At 34.7% G+C, this 21,987-nt stretch overlaps 1 protein-coding gene across 1 annotated transcript in view; it reads right to left on the bottom strand.

Annotated features, from left to right (window-relative positions):
- The window catches only part of DYNC2H1 (dynein cytoplasmic 2 heavy chain 1), a 145,060-nt gene that overhangs the window by 87,703 nt on the left and 35,370 nt on the right, over nucleotides 1–21,987 (bottom strand). The window contains exons 44-62 of the mRNA XM_066175749.1: nucleotides 21,579–21,730; nucleotides 20,912–21,056; nucleotides 19,591–19,693; nucleotides 18,194–18,340; nucleotides 17,953–18,077; nucleotides 16,484–16,732; nucleotides 15,564–15,672; nucleotides 14,485–14,598; nucleotides 13,561–13,703; nucleotides 12,180–12,261; nucleotides 10,805–10,959; nucleotides 10,086–10,223; nucleotides 7,685–7,798; nucleotides 6,367–6,527; nucleotides 6,081–6,204; nucleotides 5,340–5,461; nucleotides 3,675–3,761; nucleotides 2,242–2,368; nucleotides 419–560 (exon numbers count right to left, since the gene is read on the bottom strand). Of these exons, the coding sequence (XP_066031846.1) occupies nucleotides 419–560; nucleotides 2,242–2,368; nucleotides 3,675–3,761; nucleotides 5,340–5,461; nucleotides 6,081–6,204; nucleotides 6,367–6,527; nucleotides 7,685–7,798; nucleotides 10,086–10,223; nucleotides 10,805–10,959; nucleotides 12,180–12,261; nucleotides 13,561–13,703; nucleotides 14,485–14,598; nucleotides 15,564–15,672; nucleotides 16,484–16,732; nucleotides 17,953–18,077; nucleotides 18,194–18,340; nucleotides 19,591–19,693; nucleotides 20,912–21,056; nucleotides 21,579–21,730 (2,539 nt within the window). The remainder of the gene's footprint in view (nucleotides 1–418; nucleotides 561–2,241; nucleotides 2,369–3,674; nucleotides 3,762–5,339; nucleotides 5,462–6,080; nucleotides 6,205–6,366; nucleotides 6,528–7,684; nucleotides 7,799–10,085; nucleotides 10,224–10,804; nucleotides 10,960–12,179; nucleotides 12,262–13,560; nucleotides 13,704–14,484; nucleotides 14,599–15,563; nucleotides 15,673–16,483; nucleotides 16,733–17,952; nucleotides 18,078–18,193; nucleotides 18,341–19,590; nucleotides 19,694–20,911; nucleotides 21,057–21,578; nucleotides 21,731–21,987) is intronic.

Genomic DNA, 21,987 nt, shown 5'->3' with positions numbered 1-21,987 from the left:
TAATCTATTATTTTATTGCTTTTATTGAACTTATTATTAATAAGTAGCTGATGTCACAGAAATGTTTTATAGTTTTGCTAACACAGAGATAAAACGATTACAGAAAAAGCAGAAGCATTCAGAATGTACTCGCAAATTTACAACAGTTAATGTGAACACATTCATTTTTGTCAACTTTTTAAGCAAGGACTATAGAGATACAATTATTTATAAATATTTATAATCTTAATAATTTCATAGAATGATTCTAAGAAATTGTCTGTTGGTATGTAGAAATATTTACTGAGTAAGAAAACATCTCATTTGGGAGTACAAAGACAATTGAGACTGTTCATTAGAACTTACTGGCACTTCTCACTTCCTCAATCAAGCTTAATTACTTGCATGCAGACACTGACAAACACACACACAAAATTACTTTCAAGGCCTGCTGATTTGGTCCATTCATCCAAGCTGTTTTTCCTCTGATCCTCAGGAGCGGCAGAAAGATAAGTTATAAATGCAGCTGCTAACTGAGCTCTTTTAGGCAACGTAGCCAGGTCATCTGTTATCTCTGACACCTTCAAAAAAAGAAGTACAGAATGTGTAAGTGTTTTGCAAACAAAAGCTGCAGTAATATGTCTCGTAAGTTACTAAAATGTCAGAATTAAGTTTGCCTGCCATTGGTAATACAGCTGAGACTTTCTCCTCTTGCATTTCAGGTATATCTACACCTAGCTAAGACACACGGAGGTATGGGAAAAATTTCTTTCAGCTCTAAGCTAAAGCATGCACAGATATTTCTGGGAATGTAGCTGACTAAAATCCATGAATTTGATGAACAGTTCAACTTATAAGCAAATGGATATATGGTATTATAGTAAGAAAGATAAGAAACATGTGATCCTAGTCACAGTCAGGATGTAAGTATAACTTACAATATCTATATAGACAATAAATGTTAAATGCAACTATTATATTTACTGTTAGTCACTGCACACTTACATGATAAAATAAATTCATCATATATCTTCAAATAATTTATCTGCACTAAATCAACTCTGTTTTGAAATGTTTCAGTATTTTCAAGAAAAAAAAAATACAGTGTATCAACATCATATGTGACTGCCATAATTGGTTTCAGAGTCCTGTCATTTAACTTCAATCAAATTGAAAAGAAATGCTGATACACAAAATAAAGGCAATTTTTATTGCTTCTCCTTACTTTAAAGGGAGACAAACACTACCTTTTTACTATTCTCATTATGGGATGAGTTCCTAATTGATCTATCTGCCTTTTTAATCTAGAGCGTACCATTAATAGATAGTGTGAATTTTCTAATGAACCAAGATGAAAAACTGTGAGGAATCACTTTTAGAAGCATTTAAATGCTGGGGTCCAAATATATCCAATCCTTACTATGGGAGATGGAAAAGCTGTAAAGCTACTTTCAGAGGAAAATCTTCCAATTTTCTCCAGTATGGTGGTCAACCTAAAAGAAGGATTCATCTAACCTTAACTTTGGTTCTCCAAAACGCAGGCATTTCATCTAATTGTTGAGGCTTTTTTCAGTACCAGTGGAGACACAGAATCATATATCTCTGCATGAAGATTTCTTGTGACTTCCCATACCTATGAAAGTTACTTGGGTTTTTTGGAGGTGACAGCTATTTTCAGCTTATATGTATCTTCTGATTTTCCTTTTTGTTTCAGATTGTAGAAGGGCCTGTGTCCCCAAAGACTTGTCAGTTTCTCTCAAATATAACATTTGAGCAAATAAGATATGCTTGCCTTCCCTACTTCAGCAGCAGGAAAGTTTCAAGGATTTAAATAAAGACTTCAAAAGTAACCAAACATTTTGGGTATACCTATATGCACTTTTACAACACAAATGCCATGAAGGTGATACATTTTAAGACTGTAATTGTTTAAAATTTGTCCCTTTTGGCTGTATCTCAGGTTGGAGAGTCCAACTGCTGACATGTTCACCCATCATAACTACTACATTCTTGGGATTGAAAACCAGCACAGAATTTTGTATGTTTTCTATTAAATACTGGGGGATTTTTACACATTTGGTAGCAAGATTGTAAGTATGGTGAAGTTTCAGAGGAAAGGAAAGCTTTATTTTCTAATGAGAAATCAAAAAATGTGCACTTGGAGACATGCAGAATGGCAGTAAATCACATTCTCCAAGCAGTGCAAAAACTGTATTTTCAAATTATCAGGTATTACATGTACGTATGAAAATTCTCACTAACCTGAGTGCTCCATCTTTTATGCTCCCTATCGAGTTGATTTATCAGTAACTCTGCAGCTTTCAATGTATTCTGAGCTTTCTTTAGTTCTGCTTCAAGTTTTGCTGCTTCTGTTGTTCTATTCTGGAACCTGTAAAACAAATACTCTTTGTAATTGCTATCATAAACTACTAAACTTACAAACAGTTATTTTCAAAGAAGTTTAATTGATTGAATTTGTAATGATTACTGTTAACAAAGGACAGAACTGCAGTAGGGGTTTTTTTATACCTTCTGCTCCTAATTGGCAGATGGGCTCGTTAGGCTTTTAGCTAACAAAATTTAGATGGATGCACAGGTGAGATTTAAAAATGGATTTGAAATACAGACTATAATGTCAGAAAATCATTCCTTCTTCTACTTAAACAGCCTGACAATTTTAGCAATTGTGTAAAGTTTTGTTCTGTACCTAGTCAGATAAACAGTAGGCTCAATGCCATACCATACATTTGTAACTATTTGGTAAATTTTATCTATTTAAAGTTTAAAAAAGAATATTACTAATTCATATGGATGACTTTAGTTCAATTCACAGGAGTCTATTTTGTAAACTAATACTAAACAAAACCATGCCCCCAAATCAGGCATGATTTAGGTGTTATTTCATACTGTTCAATATCTCGTTAGTTTGATAATTATTTAAATAATTAATACATTTAATCCACCTATTCAAAGTAACATATTTATATATTACTTTATAAATATATAATATATGGTATATAAATTAATATATTTAACTCTACTATATAGTATTTAATTATTCTAAGAAATCACTGTACAGTTGATTCACAAGAATTCAAGAATTACCCATTTTTCTTTTTCTTTGCAGACTACAAGACGTGACTTTTAGTAATATGTACATATGTCAGGTTACAAAGTATCTCCTATATTAAGTACATAATAAAAACATCAAACATTTTCCAGATCTATTTTTATGCCTCTGTGAGTCATGTACTTGATGAGAGGCTAAGAAAAAAGGAGATAGCTAACCAGCTAACTGTCAGAAAAGTAGGCCATGGTCAAGCTGTGATCAGTAGAAGTTTTGTATAGGAATGTTTCCAAAATCCTAAGGCGTCATTGAAGCCCCCCGTGATTCAGGAGGTGATAAACATACTGTTTCCTTCTGACATCTACAATGCCTACAATAAAGGCTACCAACACAGTCAGTAGTGAGAAGCAGGTACTTTTAAGGAGTATTTATTTCATCTGATCAAGGAGATGACGTGAAATCTAATAGTATTTATCTCCACTCAGTGTACAGACAGTGTAAGCATCACTTAATCTGATATAAATATCTTGCAGTACAGGAAGTTACATTTCCTTAGATAAAATTCATTATTCATACTGTAAAATCAATGGTTTTTATTTATATCTTGAAATAAACAAATCCAACTTACTTGTCTTTCAGTTCCAATACTTTTTGACCAACAGAGTTCAGAAGATCTTCTAACTTCTGTTTTCTGTCTTCAGTTTTCTTGAGATTACTATAAAAATGTAACACTTATTTTAAGACTATGGACCCAAATGAAAAAAAAATAGTAATTATAACAGGAAAGTAATTTACACAGAGATAGTTCAATGTTCACCATTGTGTTTTATATTGAAATATATATTTTCACATGTAAAAGTTTTGAGTACTTCTCCTCACATAGTTTTTAAAATGGAAACCAAACACCTCATTCCTAAAGAGGAGAACAAGTTCTTCTAATACAGAACTTTAAGACCTGGAAAAACAATCAGTACAGATTCCTCGGTTACGGATGATCATAGGAAAATGTCTTATCTTTCTGCTCCTAATGAGAAACTGATAATGCTTGGTACATGACTGAAAAAGAGGAACTGTATATCTCATAAAATAGCATGGATTTCACTGAAAGAATACATTTTAAGCACACCTGTGATGCTCATTTCTCCCTGACAGTATTTAACTGAGACAGGTAACTCATGATTGTTCAAAAAACATCCAAGGCGTAGCTTCCAGGAAAAAGAAACTATTGCACATTTACTTCTTCTGTCTCAGTATGTACGTTTTATTACCTCTGGATGAGGTTATGTTTTATCTCTGGTTTTTAATAAACTTCTATTCACACAGAATCACAGAAGGATTAGGGTTGGAAATTACCTCTGGAGACCATCTAGTCCAACCACCCTGTATCTTGGTTTAGATAGACAGGTATCTGCCAGGGAGGGTTGGAGTCTCCCTTAAAATGTAAGCCCTCCCCCCCTTTTCCAAATTATCATAAATTTGCAATTAAAAGGCTGTCAGGCAAAGATTTTGGGAATAGGTATAGCAGTTCTTTACTAGGGATATAAAAATACAGATGTTGTAGTACAGAAGAATAAGCAAACAAATAAACAAACAAGAAATCCTAGGAAAAAAAAACCCTGACAGAGTCAGAAATACAACCTAACACCCTGTTGGTCAGGGTGTTGGAAGCAGCCCAAAGTAAGCCCTCCTGGAGTGGCAGATGTGGTTCTGTTGGAGTAGAGATGGTCTCATTGAAGAAAAAGGGTCCAGTAATGGTGAGATGGGTCCGGTCTTCCTCCAGGGATCCGGTGGGAAAACTGGATACCTAGTGGGACTGTGGCTCCTTTTTATCTAGGTTAAGATGGTTTGGCTCCTCCTCCCTGTGTGGAGCAGCTTATAATAGTGCAGTGTAATGTGTAATGTCATTGATGAGCTCTTAATGGTCCATTAGCAGAAGACATTCCCATGGAAGTAGTGAAACAATGAAGAGAGATAAGTAGCACTCCACCATCTGATAAGTGACACTGACCCATTTGGGCTAAGAGAAGCAATTCTGCTCTACCCAGATGGAATAGAATAATATGCTCTTTACAAAACCTATGACACCCTGCTAAAGCAGGATCATGTCAAGGCACAATTTCAATATCAGAGGAGGAGATTCCACAACCTCTCCTGTTGTGCGGTTTGCTCTAGCATTCTGTCCCCCTCAAGCAAAGAAGCCTTTCCTCATACTCAGATTCATCCTTGGTGGCTTCAGTTTCATCTGCCACCATTGGACTTGAAACTACTGATTTTGTAATAGAGTCTAACTTACGCTTCCAAGGCAGCCTTTTCTTTTTCCAAAGGCTGAATTCGTTCTAGGACATGGGAATACTGGATGTTGGCATTCACCCAAGCTGCTAATGGAGCAGCTGCAGCACTGGCTCGTTTAGCATTCTGAAAAATTCAGTACAAGAAAAGTTGTTACAAGAAAGTCCTTGAAGTATAATGCAGAAGAGATAAATACAAGATAAGTAACTGCAACAGATTTTCTAGTTACCAACTTAAATATGCTAATAAGCCAACTCTTCTAATGAACTAATCTTTTAATTTGTTACTAAGATTATATTGAAGGCCATCAATCCATATGAAAAACCACAATGGTTATTTTTACAACTATGAAGCTAAACTGAAATTAACAAGTTTTAAATCAATGAATGATTTATTAGACTCTTACTGTTAAAAGGACACCAAAGGAGCCAGTTACAGTTCCTTGGTCTGAGTTTTACTTTACAGCAGTAGAAAAATCTTTGAGCACTAGACCCCATAATGATTTCTTACCCCACCCCTTCTCACTCACCAACCAAATTCTCACTTTAGGATGAAGTATGCAACAGATTAATCTCTGCTACACCTTCATCTGTTTATCCTGATGAATTCTGTAAGCAGAATTCATCACTTTTTCTCTAACTTAAGGGCATCCTAAAAATTATGCTGGCAAACCAGGCAATCATGTCTTTTCTTTTTGGTTTTTTTCAGTCTTGTTTTCATTTTATGTAATGCAATCAGGAACTACCTTTGGATCAAAAGATGCTCTGTTTCTAGAAAGAAGTTCTTCAACACTGTCTCGTATTTCTTTTGGAATATTACGGGCATCAAATGATCCAATGTCTTCCCTTACACTTCTTTTGGCCAAGAAACTGTAAAAAGAATAAAATAACCAAGTAAAGAAGAAACAAATATTTAAAAGGTTATTTCCATATGAAACCAAGGAATTCTGAGCACAAGATTCCTGAATGCAATAGAAAGCAGTTAATCTTGTAAATTAATACTTAATTTTAAAGGCTAAATAAAATTCTCACCTCTTCATGCTCACCCATGATGTATCAAAAATCCCCATCATCCGCAGAACTCCCTCTAGAATGTCTCTGATTATGTCAGGGGGCATCCGTAGCGACCGGATTTCTAACAAAGCTTCTGGCTTTATATTTCCAACAGCTAATTTAGCTTCACTCACCAATGGCTTAAAACATGAAAACACATTGAAAAGACAGATGAGGACACGAGAAACGGAACATTTCCCATTCCTGTTTTGATACAATTTCTTGTTCTTTTTAAATACTTTATTACCTGAGAAACTAACACTGATGTTTACAAGTTACTAAAAAATTTCCATGTATTTACTGAGTGATAATATATATTTCTATATAAAACAGCATCATATAATCCTGATATTGTGATACAGGCATCTTTTAATAATGATGCTAACTACTATTTATAGGCATAACAGGGGATCTCTTTGTAAACATCCACAGAAGTACAGCCCACAAAAGCTTTCTATTTCCAGTAGCTAAACAAATCCTTCTCCCCTATCAACAAAGCAACAAATTGGTTAGGAGACAAAAGAAATGTACAGGTTGTTATTATTGAAGACTGTGCACACCTTGCACATCCTTCATATTTATCAAAGACCACAGAATTAGTCTAATCCTGTAGTTCTATGTCACTTTCAATACAAGGATATAACTCCTTACTACCTATGATATTTTAAAGGAAAAAAAAAGTTTTTCTTGTTCTGTTCTCTTAAGTCTTTAGTATAAATTAAAATGCATGGTTTGAAAAATACAGACTAAAAGCAACGACTGAACACACATACCTCCCAAAAACCCTGATGCTTCACAGCTGTAAAATCTCTTGAACAAGCAGTTCACTGTAGTGTCATTAGGATATACACTTTCCAGGATTTAGTAATAACTGTACATTTATTTCTTACTAAACTATTTCCATTCAGCTGAGAGTACCAAGCCCTATATTACCAGCTTGATCAAGGCAAAGTAATGTATTTGGTCTTTGTAAGATATGAGTAATTGAAAAACATTACATAGAATCAGCAGAACTCAGCTGTAGAGCATGACAGCATAGAAATAGGAGATGAAAGCAACATTTGGCTTGAAAACTCTATCTGTAATTACAATCTAACAGAACACAAATTCCAGAACAAGAATCTCTATTTGCCACATGGAATACTGTTTTCCAATGCATAAAAGTTTAAATATCAAAATAATTTAGAGTAAAATTTAAGAATTGCAGGGATAAATTCTGCAAAACCATTTTGCACAGCAGGACATAAGTCAGATAAAATCAGACTGCAAAATATTACTTCTCCTTATCAGCTCTTACCTGAACCTCTTTCAGCTCATCTTCAATTTTTCTTTTTCTTTGTTCTATTTCTGCAGCCTCTTCTGCTATACGGTGTTTTATTTTTTCCATTTCTGCTTTTTGCTCACTAGCACTCTGTAAAAAAAAAGAATTCCTTTAGTTTTTAAATTTACAGTGATTTTATCCCTTTAGGTCTCTTATTTCTTTTAGTCTTCATTATAGTAACTTGTACAATACCAATTACAATAAAATAGCTGAGTCTATTTAATATTAGGCAGGCTGGCTAAGTAAATAAACTATACAGAATAAGCATAATTTGCTTTTACTGTGTGTCCTTCCCTTTATTTACCACAGACCAGACCTATACCTCTATCTTTGAGGCTCATTATCACTTTTTTCCCCTTGCTTTTGATTTTCCATTTCTCATCAAGATGTCAGCCTTCCTCTAAAAGCATATGAGTGACAGCCTCTGTAACATTCTTGCTACATTTCAAAGTACTATTTTCCTGTCATTGCCTTTGTTCTGATCCCATTTCTATTTCAATTTCTTTCACAAAACCATTCAAACACACTTTTTCTATCATGTTCATAAAAGCAGCAGTTGTATTGGAACTGCATCTTATTAGCCTAGAATTACTAATCATGGTAGGGTTTCTTTACGTGTAATTTTGTACCAATCTGTGTGTAAGGATAACTGTCTTATGTCCTACATGTATATTGTAAGTTGTTTGGGTTTACTTTTTTTATTCTGGATTTGTACTGTGCCTACTAGTGTCCACAGGCAGACAGTAGTTATTAGCCATCTCCAGGAATCCTAAACACTTCAGAACAACAATTAATATCTTGTATATAAAACTACAGTAAAGTGGACCTTATATGTCTTTTATCCATTTAGGGTAAATGGATAAAATAAAATACTAATATTCTAGGCTCAGATCACCTAATAGATACAAGGCAACGAAGCCCAGAGTTTGTGTTTTTTCCAGTACATAACACATTATCACCACCAGCAACTGTCAAGCTGAGTTGAAGCTGTAGCAGAAGGTAACAGATGCATAAACGCAGAGACAATCTTAAAATAATAATAATCCTCTCAGCACTTAACCCAAGCTACAGATCAGCACGTTATTGAAGATTACATTCAAATCCATAAAACATTAGCTACATAAAACTAGATTAGACATTTCATGCAAATGAACATGTACTGAATGATCGCTCTGAATAAGAAAACCTTAACATTCAGTTGTAGGTCAAAAGCTTTTCTCTGAATGGAGATTAAAAGAGTCTGTATGTATTAGAGCTCTCTCTGTTATATAAGCCAGATCATTTGAAGTGACATTAAAATGTTAGAGGGCGCCTATACTTTATGCTAATCTAAATAATGAGACTTCCACCGTAATTTTTCTGATGTCAGTGAGCCCATCATGTTTCATTGCTTTTGGACTATTCTTTGATTTTCTCCTACAGTGTAGTGTGTGCTACCCACATACCCGTAACTCTACTGACAACAGCAGACAAAGATTTAAAACTGAAATCATTGACACACCAAGCCAATTATCACTATTCGAATTCATGTACTACAGACAGATGGAGCCTAAAAGCACTAAAAACTGCCAACAGGAAGAGATTTACAAAGATGGGAAGTAATGCACCTTTAAAGCACTGTGAAACAAATGGTTAGAAAGACCAGGCATTTACACTACTGCACACAGAGAATGTCTTTGACATCAAGCTTCCGACTTGACCAGATTAAACCAGAAACAAATGAACAACAGTGCAGTAACTCATTACAGCTTATCTTACATTTATAATTCCAGGAAGCATCAATAAGTAGAGACTTATTGTCTACACAATTATTTTACTTGGCTGAGAAAACACTACTAAAGAAAATTACAGAATCTGGAAAAAAAAAAGTCTACCTCTGAGCTGAAGAATAAAAATTCAAAGAGTGATGAACATAGAGGTATTATCTAACCTTCTCTGAAGCTAATTTCTGAGAACCAGACCTCATGAAATACATACTTTCTAAAAGTTCACAAACTTAATTCCTGGCATTTGCTGCTTAAAATAGCGCTACTTCTAAGTATTCGGTAGAAATTTCCTATCTGGAATAAATATAAATCAGTTTGGATTTACAAAGTTCTAGGAAAACTTTCAGACAAACTAAACTACAGCAGTGAATGCTACTCAGGCACAAAACTTGCACTGATCTCTTCCTACTCAACCAGTTCTAACATGATTTAAATTACATAATTGTCTGTCCTGTTCCAACTTTATTCAAGCCTCTGGGTTCATGCCTTCCCTTGTAAATGCATCAGGTTTTGTAAAGGTTGAAAAGAATACAAAACATAGAGACTAAAGATAGAAAAGCAGCTATTTTTTCTTTTCTCCCCCTCACTTTTGATGTGATTGTATACACCACCTGCATAGATACTGTAATTTCTTGAAGAGCAGCATCAGCTTCATCCTGCTTCGTTTTGAGTAAAATGCTTTGTTCTTCAGCTTTCCTGTTCAGTTCATCTACCAGGGCTTTAGCTTCGTTCAGCTTTGAGACACCTGCCTATAAAGTTTATAGGAAGCAGATATTTAGTGACAAATTTTAAGTCAATTTAAATTACAGTTTCCTACAAATAGTATGGACAAACTAAAAATAATGTAGGACAGATACAACAGTTCATAGAACTAGAAGTGAAAATCATACAAAGTAGGAAGTTGCTGTCAAGATATAAAGAAAGGAATGGAATACAGAGGTACAAAGGGAACTTTTATAAAAGCAGAGGCAGGACTTATATTGATGGAAACATGATGGGTTTTTAGCAACCCAATTCCAATATCCATGGCCGAAAAAATCAGAAATGTTTTTGAGTACATTTTACTCTTCTGAGAAAACATGCCCAGTCTGATAGGTTCTTGAGGAAAAGTATTAACGAAAAGAAAACCACTTTTCACTCTTTCAGGCACTTGAACAGAGAAGAGCATTAAGATTGATACTATTTCTCTCCTGAAACCACAGCATGAGTGTTTGTCAACAGAGGACACATCACATAACCATGTTAGCAGCTACAGCCCATTAATACACGAGACATTTCCTAACACAAGAATATATTGAAAAGCCATTTGTTAAGTGTTTTAAACACATACCTGCAAGTGGTTCTGCCTTTTTATTAGCTCTCTTCTTTTACTGTTATTGATGGTACTGTATACATGAAGGAATGTCATATACCTGCTAGGCGTTGCTCCGTATATTTTACATGATTCATGGATTACCAAAAATGACTTCAGAAAAGCAGAATCACCTGTACAACACCATTTGTTACACAGATAAAATTATACTGAAATTTATCCCACATTAAAAAAACAGAATATGCTTGTTTTTCAAGATATGAATTAAGAGTATTCAAAATAGTACAAAGACTATACTTTTTTAAAGTATTTCAGGGAAACAACATGTAAATACATTTGAAATGCCTATTTCTCAGAAACAAACTGTTTGATATTAGGAAAAGCCAGCAAAATTAATTGCAGACTACTAAGGGCTAAACACATAAGAAACTACTTCCACAAAAATTGAATTTTAAAATATTTGAACTTTTTTAGAAATAAAGTCCATGCGTTTTTGTCTTCTCCCTTATCTCTGATGACGGGCAAACTAAAAGGTTTTCCTGCCATTCAGTTTGTTGAACAATTTCTCAAAAGAAGCCCAAAGGTACAAAGGTAAAATAAACCACATTACCCTACAAAAGAAAAGAATTGCTAAAGCATTTCTACATATAAATGAACGCCTCTAATAAGTACTGTGGCCTAGATTAATTATGATGATCTAGAATAAAGAGGGATGGTAATGTGAACACCAAATACTATTTTTGGCCATTATTTTTATTGGCCTATTAAAAAGTAGTATAAAATAAGAAACTCCAAGTGATCCACTTACCATCTTATATTCCATTGGTTCCATGACCTCTAAGTGCTACTTTTATATAAAGTGGCTAAAAGTAGTATTCTGCAAGTGAATGCTGGCACTGGTCTCTTAGATTATGCTTGAGACACTATTTTAACGTGACTAAATTTAAAGTCTTATGACAAAAACCAATTATCCTGAAAAAGGGGCATTACCTACAAGAAAGTAGTTTTTGAAATTAATAAAGTAAAATGAAGATCTACAAAAAGAATAATGAAATATATCAACTGAAAAACTCTCAAAACATCAAAATGTCAGGTTGTGAAATATCCACATAGAAGGAAGACACAGACCAAAATAAGATACAGCTAAATCAGCTTATAAAATTGAATATACAAAATGACTGCTTGTGACAGAGGAGACTGCACTTGATCAGCCAGGATGTATGTTCCAGACTAATGCTTCCTCGTGCAAAATGCCTGCCATGTGAACTACACCAAAGTCTATGAATATGCTAGTAAACACAAACTCAAAGTATCAATGCTATTATCTATGCCCAAGATTGGATCAATTGTGTAATAGCAAGAACAGTAACCAGTAGGTCTACCTAAATATTACCTGAATGTTTTTTCTTAACTTCTTTATGTGTTTTTCCAGTCTTTTCTTGTTCATCTGAATCATACAGAAGCATTTCAGGTATCTAAAAAACACACATGATTTTTTGCACGGAAATTATGAACAATGACAATTTGAGTTAAAATTAAAAAAAAAAAAAACACCAAACACAAACTTTCAGTCTAATTTCTCTTTTGAAAAGACTGAAAATTATACACTTAGTCAGAATAAGGACTCGACAGAATACTTTTAGCATTAGAAAGATAATTCTGCCTTTCCACATCATATAACCTCCTATTCTCTCAAGTGGAAGAGATTTTCCTGGCTGTAAGAAGGAGAAACTAATTCACAGAGGACCTAACAATTGCACAAATGTCGAAGTCTTAAACACATACATAATTCAAGAGGAAATAAGACAGCCTTAATCCACATTCTGACCATGTACGTATTACACACTAATTGACCTTCATTGACATCACTCAGAGAGGGGAACAGGATGATGGCAATGCTGTGCTGGTGCTGTTTATGTTAGTGCTAAGGGGGTCTGTTCATGTTGCTATGTGTGACAATCACATGCATATATGTGCATGGACTTCCCGTGGGGTCACAAATTCCTTCAGCTGCTTCTACCTGCTTCAGCATGGGACTCTCCATGGGTTGCAGGTGGATCTCTGTTCCACTATGGACTTCCTTGGGCAGTAGGGACACAGCTGCCTCACCATGGGCTGCACCATGGGCTGCAGGGGAATCTCTGCTCTGGCAACTGGAGAACCACCAGCCCCTCCTTCTGCACTGATCCTGGGGTCTGCAGGGATGTTTCTCTCATGTTTTCCCACTCGTCTCTCTGGCTTCAGTTGCTCCTGTATGGTAACTTCTTTCCACTTGTTAAATGTTATCCCAGAGGCACTGCCACCACTGCTGTTGGGCTCAGCCTTGGCCAGCAGCCCATCCTTCTTGGAGCCAGCTGGCACTGACTCCACCTGACACGGGGGAAGCTTCTGGCAGCCTCTCACAGAATTCATCCCTGCAAGCCAATCCGACACCAAAACCTCCCCATACAAACAAAATACAATCAGCTTTAACATTTTCCTTGTAGTATGTATTTTGTTCTTATATGCTGTGTTTGGTCAGAGTCATAGTAGTCAGCATGTTGTTCAAGTGAGCTCACAGAGAGAACAAAACATGATGTTACTGGTAAAATAACAATGCTAATAATACTTAACTGCTCTGCAGAATTTTCTGTCTTTGTAAGAGTGTACAAAGGGATTAAATAAGTACCGTGACAATTATTCCTTCACAACTTTAAATCTCTTGACCTTATTCACCAGAGCTCAGTTATATTTAGAAATACTAATTTAAATAATTCACAACTAATGCAACTTACCTTTTTCATACTGTCTCTTGACCAGGTTTCCATCCATAAAACCTGACATTTCTTATACAGTGCTGGATTACTTTCACAGTTTATTGTGAAATTTAAATTGGTAGAATCCATGATCAAGACAACATGCAGATTTTGTTGGATCCCTAAGAAAATGCATAAATTTTTTGAACATAACAATTTGACTACATGACGGTAGATTTGCTGCAAATCAAACATTATTTACATTCTCTCAAATACTTATCAAGAAGTAATTTCTGAAAAAAAGGAGCCTAGAACATCAAATCACATTAGCACAGGAGTGTTTATTAGTAGAACCTTATTTATAATGATGAATTTTCAGTGCATTTTTTTTAATTCTGAAGAGCTGACAGTATTTATGCAGAAAGCACTGGTTCTTATTCTAATTCATGCAGACTAATAAAACCAATTAGCAGTAGTTCCATGGCCAGCTGCTATGACTGTATTCTTCCAGTCATATTCTTCGATTTATCTCTAAACTATTTAATCTTCTCGTTGGGCCAAGGAAGAAACAAAAATAATTAGGAAACCTCTCTGTAAACTTCTTATAATTACTCAGAATCCGAAGTGATTTCTTGGTATAACTGACAAATAGAAGAAATCTCTGCTACTAGATATACATAAAACAGAAAATAATAGGAACAAAAGCTTTCTTCCTTTTAATTACTTTCAACAGCAGATTTCGTAAGATTTATAGGACATTCATCAATACAAAATTTCAGACAGAAAAATAAATTTTAAGCTGAGGATTCTGTGCCCTCAAATATCACAAATATTATTCCTGCCTGCTATTTAATAACTAATTAAAAGTTAAAAGTGCATACAATAAAAAGAAATTATTTTTCCATTATTATACCACTTTTTAAGCTTCATTTTAAAATATAACTTGTAACTCTGTTGACCTACTGTATGTGAAATAGTTGAAAATTGGTCCTGTAAATCCATCTTGTGAAGCTTGATCCTTCAGAGGAGATAGCAGTGGTTCTAATTCTTCTGTTTTATACAGCCCAGGAACTTCTCCTATTTCAAGAATAAATTTAAGTCTGATAAAACACACCATAATTCTTTAAATTCAAGGCTTCCCTTGTATCCTTTGTATGGAGAATTCAAATATCATAGTATTCACCTTTATACTCCCTTTAATATTATCCCATGTACTTAATCATTCTTTTCACGATATCATGAAAACAAAAGAACAAATTACAGTGATTCTATTTAACAGTCAACTTTGTTTATATTGCTGAAATGTGTTTGGAAAAAGCTCTTTCAAATCTACGCGAAGACAGTGACCCTGAACTGCATACAAAGCAAATCAAACCAAACTGTCATACACCAGGACACAGGAACATCATGTCTACATCCTCAGACATCACACTGAAATTTCAACACTGGAAGATGAAAATCTGATACTGTAATTTGGGGTAGCACCTGAGAGACATGAAAATGTAGTGCTGTTATTAATCAGCTCTTAAACTACTGGAGTTCCAAAAAATCAGTTATCAACTTTGACTCAGTCTTTCAATGATCCTCTTTCTGATCCAGGAACAAAGCTGGACAGTGAAACAAAGTCACTTCTGTTATTCATTATCGTTATTTATCATCTAACTCCCTTAAGAAAAGTGAGCTTTGCTGGTGACTAATTAAAGGACTCAGTCTATACAATCTAGTAAAGCACTGGAAACCTCTTAATTTTGACTTTTATTATAAAAACAAAGCATTTTCATTTTACTCCTACACTTTTATAAAGAACTCCCTTGAAATTAATTAGAGGAACTGAAAGCACCTGTACTATAGGGTGAATGAAAGGACGAGTAAGTGAGCCTTGAGTCAGGTTCCTACATAAAAGTACTCTAATAGAAACAGCATAGAAAGCTAACTAAATGTTCTGATGAAGACATAAAATTAGAAACATCATCTAATTCTGCCTCACTGAGCTAAGTCTGCATGGTAAAAGTAGTACCATAACCTCTTTGGTCTTGACTCACCTGAGGACAGTAAACTGTTGACCATCTCCAGGAAAGCGGAATGAACAAACTGATAGTCTTCGAGCAGCAATACCACCTGCTGTGCTTCAATGCCTGCAATCTCTATCACCTAGAAGCAGGGAAGACATTTAAAGCTCAGTGTATTGTTCAGAAGAGAATGATAATCATACAATATCCTGAGTTGGAAGGGACTAACAAGGATCGTAATCTTTCCTTGACTATGTATTACGCACATATTTTCTCCACAGCATCTACACTATTATACATTTACAAAAGATTTCCATGCGATTCAGTTAAAAGATATATCAAATATAAAGAACATTTTATCTAGATACACAGCTTAGTAATGAAAAATTAATTAAAGCAGATTCTTTCCCGGAGTATATTTATGTATAAGACTCAATGATAGAATTGTATCACTTATTTGTGTAGGCATAGATCTGGAATTTGCTTTAGCATTGCTGAAGGAAATGAGAAACTGTTACTTCAAGGTTTGCATCTGGTTTTAAATAACATGTACACTTTCATCAATCAATAAAATTTTATTTGATTCAACTACTAATAACTGGCAGATCATAGCAGAGACAGAAAATAAAAGTATTTACCAATATGAAAATATATCCATGAAAAAGCCTTTTGAATATTCACATAAACTTCATATTTATGAGTTCTACAACAACTCAAGCTCAAAGAGAGCTCTGGTATTCCAAAAAGTGGAGTTTCAGTTAGTTACTGTAAAGAACAGTACACACATCTAGAGTGAGAACTTCTAAAAAGTTACTTGTTTCATTTAGACTGTCATTTTTATTTTCTTAAAATATCTCTTCACACAACATTTTGTGTCCTTCAAAATTTCAATTTTTCTTTTTCCTTAACATACACCTACAGCATTACAAAATAGAAAAAACTGAGTGACTTACATATTTAAGATCACTTTTGAACTGCTTCAGCTGATAACCTCTGGAAATTTTGGGAGTAATCAGAACAGCTCCATGCATATGACTAACTAAAGAGGTAACTGTTCGACGACCTACACCACTCCTTCCTGCCAAAAGAAGTGATCCTCCAGGAAAACTCAGCACTCTGTCCACTTTGGACACATAACTGAGGACTTCATGAAACAGTAAAATATCTATCTCTTTTTTGTCCCGTCCATAATGAATGATCCCCTATTTAAAAAAAAGTGAAAAAAAAATCTGATCACTAATAATAAATAAAAGCAGTAAGATATGAAAACTTTCAACATTTAAACATCTGGAAAAGAAAGGCTTAATTATTTTTGTGACAGAATTAAGACCTCTCACATAACCTTTATGAGTAATAAATATTTCAAAAATGAACATATCACACTACACCCAACACTGGAACACCCTGGAAGTCTTTGATAAATTGCAATAGGAACCTACCACTGAACTAATTAAAACTGAATGATGGACCAGAACAAAGTCTGAGCTGTGCCTCTGAGCACCGATTAATTAATAACTCAGGAGAGTGTTTTAGGCACCTAATTGCTGCCTAATTGCAGATTATGGAAGTTCCTAGTGAAAGACACACAACAACAGGTCCTATGATTAAATTAGGACCTTGTTATTCTTACTAAAACCCCCTCTTTGAAGTCCAATGTAACCATGCAGTCAAAAAAAAAAAAAACAAAACAACAAACCACCCAAAAAAAAAACCAAACAAACAAACAAAAAAACAAAACAAAACAAAAAACCAAAACAACAACAACAAAAAAAAGGTTAACTCCCTGCTTACTGAGGCTACTGAATTTCATCATTTCCCATATAGTGTATTGGTCACAAGTTGGCACTTAAGGGGAGGGAGTAGATTCCCATCTGCAAGATCAGTTCATCAAACACTATGACTGACTAAGGGTGACGATCTCAAAACTCTCATCCTCAAAATCAGAGCCTAGAATAGCCTAGAAGAAATCTTGGCATTTCCTCATCAAGCTCACTTTTTGTACTTTACTACTTAAAAGCATGCCAAATCTCCAAACAGTCCATTTGCATTTCTTCAAACAAAAACTATGTTACCATATTGCAAATTCGAAAGTAAATCATTTAATATAACACTTAGGTACTTGAACAATACCCAAACATACATGGACATAAATGTTCCTCAAAATGTTGGTTCATCAAACTGTTGTAAATCAGCAGCAAATGCAAGTGATGTCCTTTCATTAACATGACCTTGCTACATGATACCTCCCTACTACCGGCCACATAACATCACAAGTCTTCCCTCGCTTCACCAAATGCAAAAGGTAATTCTTTGAACAAGAGGCAGCCCCCACCATAAACCTGGTTTTCTGCACGTTACCCTTTGCCAAAACAGTGTAGAATCATTGCTGTGAACCCTTGAATATTCTTTAATCATGTCTCACTTTCTGAATAACGTCTTTCAGGTCTGTTGAGTTTAGTCTGCCAAGTGGCCTCCCATGTGGGGGTAGTGCCTGGCCTGGTCTGATGAATGCCTCTTGACAAGCTCCCCAAGTCACATAAAAGGTATCTGTGGGAAAAAAAGGATTTGAAACATTAAGTGTTCAACTCATATGCTATCTAACTTGACTTGGCACTTCCTAAACAAGTATTTCAAGTTTGTGTGGTATGCTTCAAATGGCTTACCTGCCATATTGTCCAGAACATCTGAGCCCCAGTCACCTTGAAACACTTTGGTCAAAATATTATCAAACATTTGAAGTTCTTTCATGCCAACAATTCTGTCACGGAACAAGCGACGTGCTTCATAAGCAAGAACTTCCAACACGAAGTCTGCAGTTTGTATCAATGAACCTACAAAATTTAAGGAGAGAATTAATTTTATATATTTAAAATAAATTTTCAGATTTTCACTTTAAAATATGAAATTGAAAACGAGCAAGAGAAATTACATACCAGCAGGAGAGCATCGGTAAGGAAGAAATAAGAGAAAAAAATAAACATTATGAAGTGCTTTTTAGTAATTTTCTAATGGATCATTACAAGATAAAATTAAATATATTCTATTAAAACAAGTTCTCTCTATTAAAACAAGTGTCAGCTTCTAATAAAAGTGAACAAGGTGTTGCACATGAAGTTAAAATTAAAAGTCAGTTTTCCAGACAATGAAACCAAGAAAATCCAGAAGATATTTTTAAATGGGAAGAGAAAGACTGATTACAAATACTAAAATAAGAATAAAACCCCAAAACAGTCAGTATTAGAAAATGCCACTAGAGATTTCAAATTTCAAATATTCCTCACAAACAAAAAAAAGGAAGGTGAGTAAATAACAAGCCTTTTTGTTCATCACTGGAAAAGCACATGTATATGTCCACATTAGATACAATAAAGAAGTCCTTAAATGAGCTGAGATGACCCATTCATTGATTGTCAGAGCAGCTTTTCTGATATCATTCAAGCTGCATTTACCATCCATCATGAAAAGAGGTGGAAAGGGAGCACAACATTCTTATCAGTTTTATCCTCTTTAAGCAGCTCTCTATGCAACCTTCTAATCAATGTAAGAGCTAAAAGATAATGAGTAATTGCTTGTGATGTAGTAGTAATACCAATTTCAGAGACAAAAACAAGATTAGAAAGCAGCCTATGAAGTATGTGTATAAACCAGGTTTATACAACTGGTACAGCAGGACAAGCATGAGAGGCAAGGCTCTGGGAATCCAGAAAACAACACATGCTCAAAAAAACTCCAGCACAAACCACAAAAAACCACAGAACAAAACAGTGAAGGGTAGGGGGCACAATTCAAGTTCCCATAGTAAGAATGCAGTCACAACCTACTGACTTCCCTTAAACCATAAACAGCTCCCACACACATTTTAAAACATCATTGAAATTTTTTTAAATTCGTTTACTCTCATGTTACGGAATGAACTGTCAGGCATTTTTCCCCTCTGTTGAGTTACACACAGTTCACAGCTTAAAAAGACGAATGTGAAGCCAACAGTAAGGCTGACATCAGTAATAATCTAGGTCATTTTCAAAATACTTTATTCATGAAAACCAAGTAAGTGACTTACCACCTTCTAAATCGTATCTGAATAAACCAAGAACCCACTGAGTAAGAATACATGGTGTAAAAAGGTAATGACTGTGATCATCAACTGTGAATTTTGCTCGTACCTAAAAATGGGAGTTAAGGAAAGGAAAAAAATGTGTAAAATGTAAAGCACTTTTTCTGAAGTACCAGATAGATTAGTTTTCTACCTGGTGAACATTTAGATATTTTATGAATGCACTCCTTGTTTAAATCTTGTTTTCTGACCATGAAGGATTTTCTCAGAACACCTTTTCTGTACCATTTTTGATGGAAACTGCACATCTCACCTAGGACTGTTAATGCTGTATTATTAGACAAAATATTTACTTTTTAAAACAATATCAAATATGAAATACAAAGGCAATACTGAAATGTAATAAAAACCTACCTAAATTATTAATATTTTCTCACTATAATCTACCTAAATTAGTAATGCTTTCTCACTACAAAATACTTCATACTCACTCTTCTCCCAGAGAGGATATTTGAATTTACAACTATATCTTTAATTCAAGGAATAATGGCTTTCATCTGTTATTTGATCACAGTATAATGAGGCTTAAATGCATATTTCTCAGAATACATCGACAATGTCATATGAAACTCCTGCTAACACACACATGCCAGCCAGTGACTAAACCCACATTGTCAAAAGGATCAAGCCTGTATCATGCTTCTGCCTGGATGGGGACATTCATACATTCTACACCAGGTACCACACAGTACTTTCCCCAGTAAGGCTATGTACTGATTCAGAAAAGCAAGCAGTTAAGCGTTTTGCTAGATAGAAATTCATAAAATTTCAAGTGGGAATCTAAAATGGACTTGTGTCCAGTTCTGAACACCTGCTTTTAACAGTGTACAATTTTAATAGGTAGTCCTTGATGTTTGTAAAGGACTCCACCCCCATATCTCCTTCTGTGCTCTTAACAGCATCAACAACAGGGCACACAATCATCTGTTGCACTGTCTCCTCATGCATTTAGTAGGAAAACACTACTATCCACATTTTATAAATCAGGAACTGAAAATATAGAAGTTATTAAGATGCGTGCCAAATTCCTAAAACAAATCTGTGGGAAAGCAAGAGCACTTACTGCTTACTTTACTTGCTTCTAATACCTAGGATTCTCTGAAAATAAGATGTTCCAAAATTGATATCAACTTTATTAAAAAGACATAAACTTAGATTTTAATACTGATAAAACTTTTTACTTGCTTTTTAATATCAAAAGCTAATTTTCTGTAATAAAATATCTGAATTCTCCATCTCCTTGAAGAAAGAAAAAAGGTTTCCATACCTGTTCATAGACCTGAACCATAGATCCTGCTAGCTGATGTATTTTTGGTAAAGAACCCCAAACGGGGTGATTCTTTAGGTTTTTCTGTAGTACGGGTTCCAAGTAGGCACTATAAATGGTTTGCAGTTGATCTCTTTCTGGATAGCTAAAAAGAGGAAAAAAACTAATATTGTGGACATTTTCTATTAATTACAATTGAGTTAAACTTATAAATACATTTACTGGGAAATTTCATTGAATAGCATTTCCATACGGTAGCTAAGTAAATTTATTGTTTTATTGCACAAGGCCGCTCTCAAAAATTTTCCTAACACATCTCTTGATATGGTCAAACTTAAAAACAAATAAATAAACTTCAACTTCCCTAACTTTTTAACCGAGTATCACCTTAACATAAAGATGCAGAAAGCAGTTTGCTACAAGCAAAATTATCCAACAGGAAACACACTTCAAACACTTCACTACCAACAGGCAGCTGTAGACACCTCTTAGCTGGAGTCTGGTGCCAAGAGGCACCAAACAGCACCAAATCTGACCATCACAAACTGTGCAAAAAGATAAAATACTAGAACAGCCACAACTCTGTAAAGACTAAACTGACAAGAGGTCCTTATAAAGAGAGTCTGAATCTGAGTTCTGAGAGTTAGACTAATTTACATATACTTACTCAATCGCACAGAGACGAACAATAGAAGTAAATCTGGAGGTAAGTTTATGTCTTCCTAATGTTCCTCCAACTGACATGGAAGCCACAATTTGGATGTTTTCTAAACCAACCCATTCCAGATTTTCATCATAAAATCCTTGATATGTAAGAACCTTTAATATTTAAATAAATACTTCATTAAACGAAAGTAAATCAACAGAGTATCATACAAAATAAAGTATAATAAAATAGTGAGAAATATACCACCATGTCTGCTTTCTTAATTGCCTGAGGTGTCTTACTCCTCACAATTTTGTCATCGGCAGATTTGCAGGACTCCACTGACCCGATCATTAATGAAGATGTTAAAACAGATCATGGCTTCCAAGGATACTCTGTACCACTGATGATCACCCTCCGGGCCTGGCTC

The sequence above is a fragment of the Chamaea fasciata genome, unplaced genomic scaffold (assembly GCF_029207755.1).
Source record: "Chamaea fasciata isolate MVZ Bird 193981 ecotype frontalis unplaced genomic scaffold, bChaFas1.0.hap1 SCAF_2, whole genome shotgun sequence".
NCBI classification, from domain to species: domain Eukaryota; kingdom Metazoa; phylum Chordata; class Aves; order Passeriformes; family Sylviidae; genus Chamaea; species Chamaea fasciata.
Note: the sequence above shows the minus strand (reverse complement) of the source record. Positions and strands in the feature narration are given on the sequence as shown.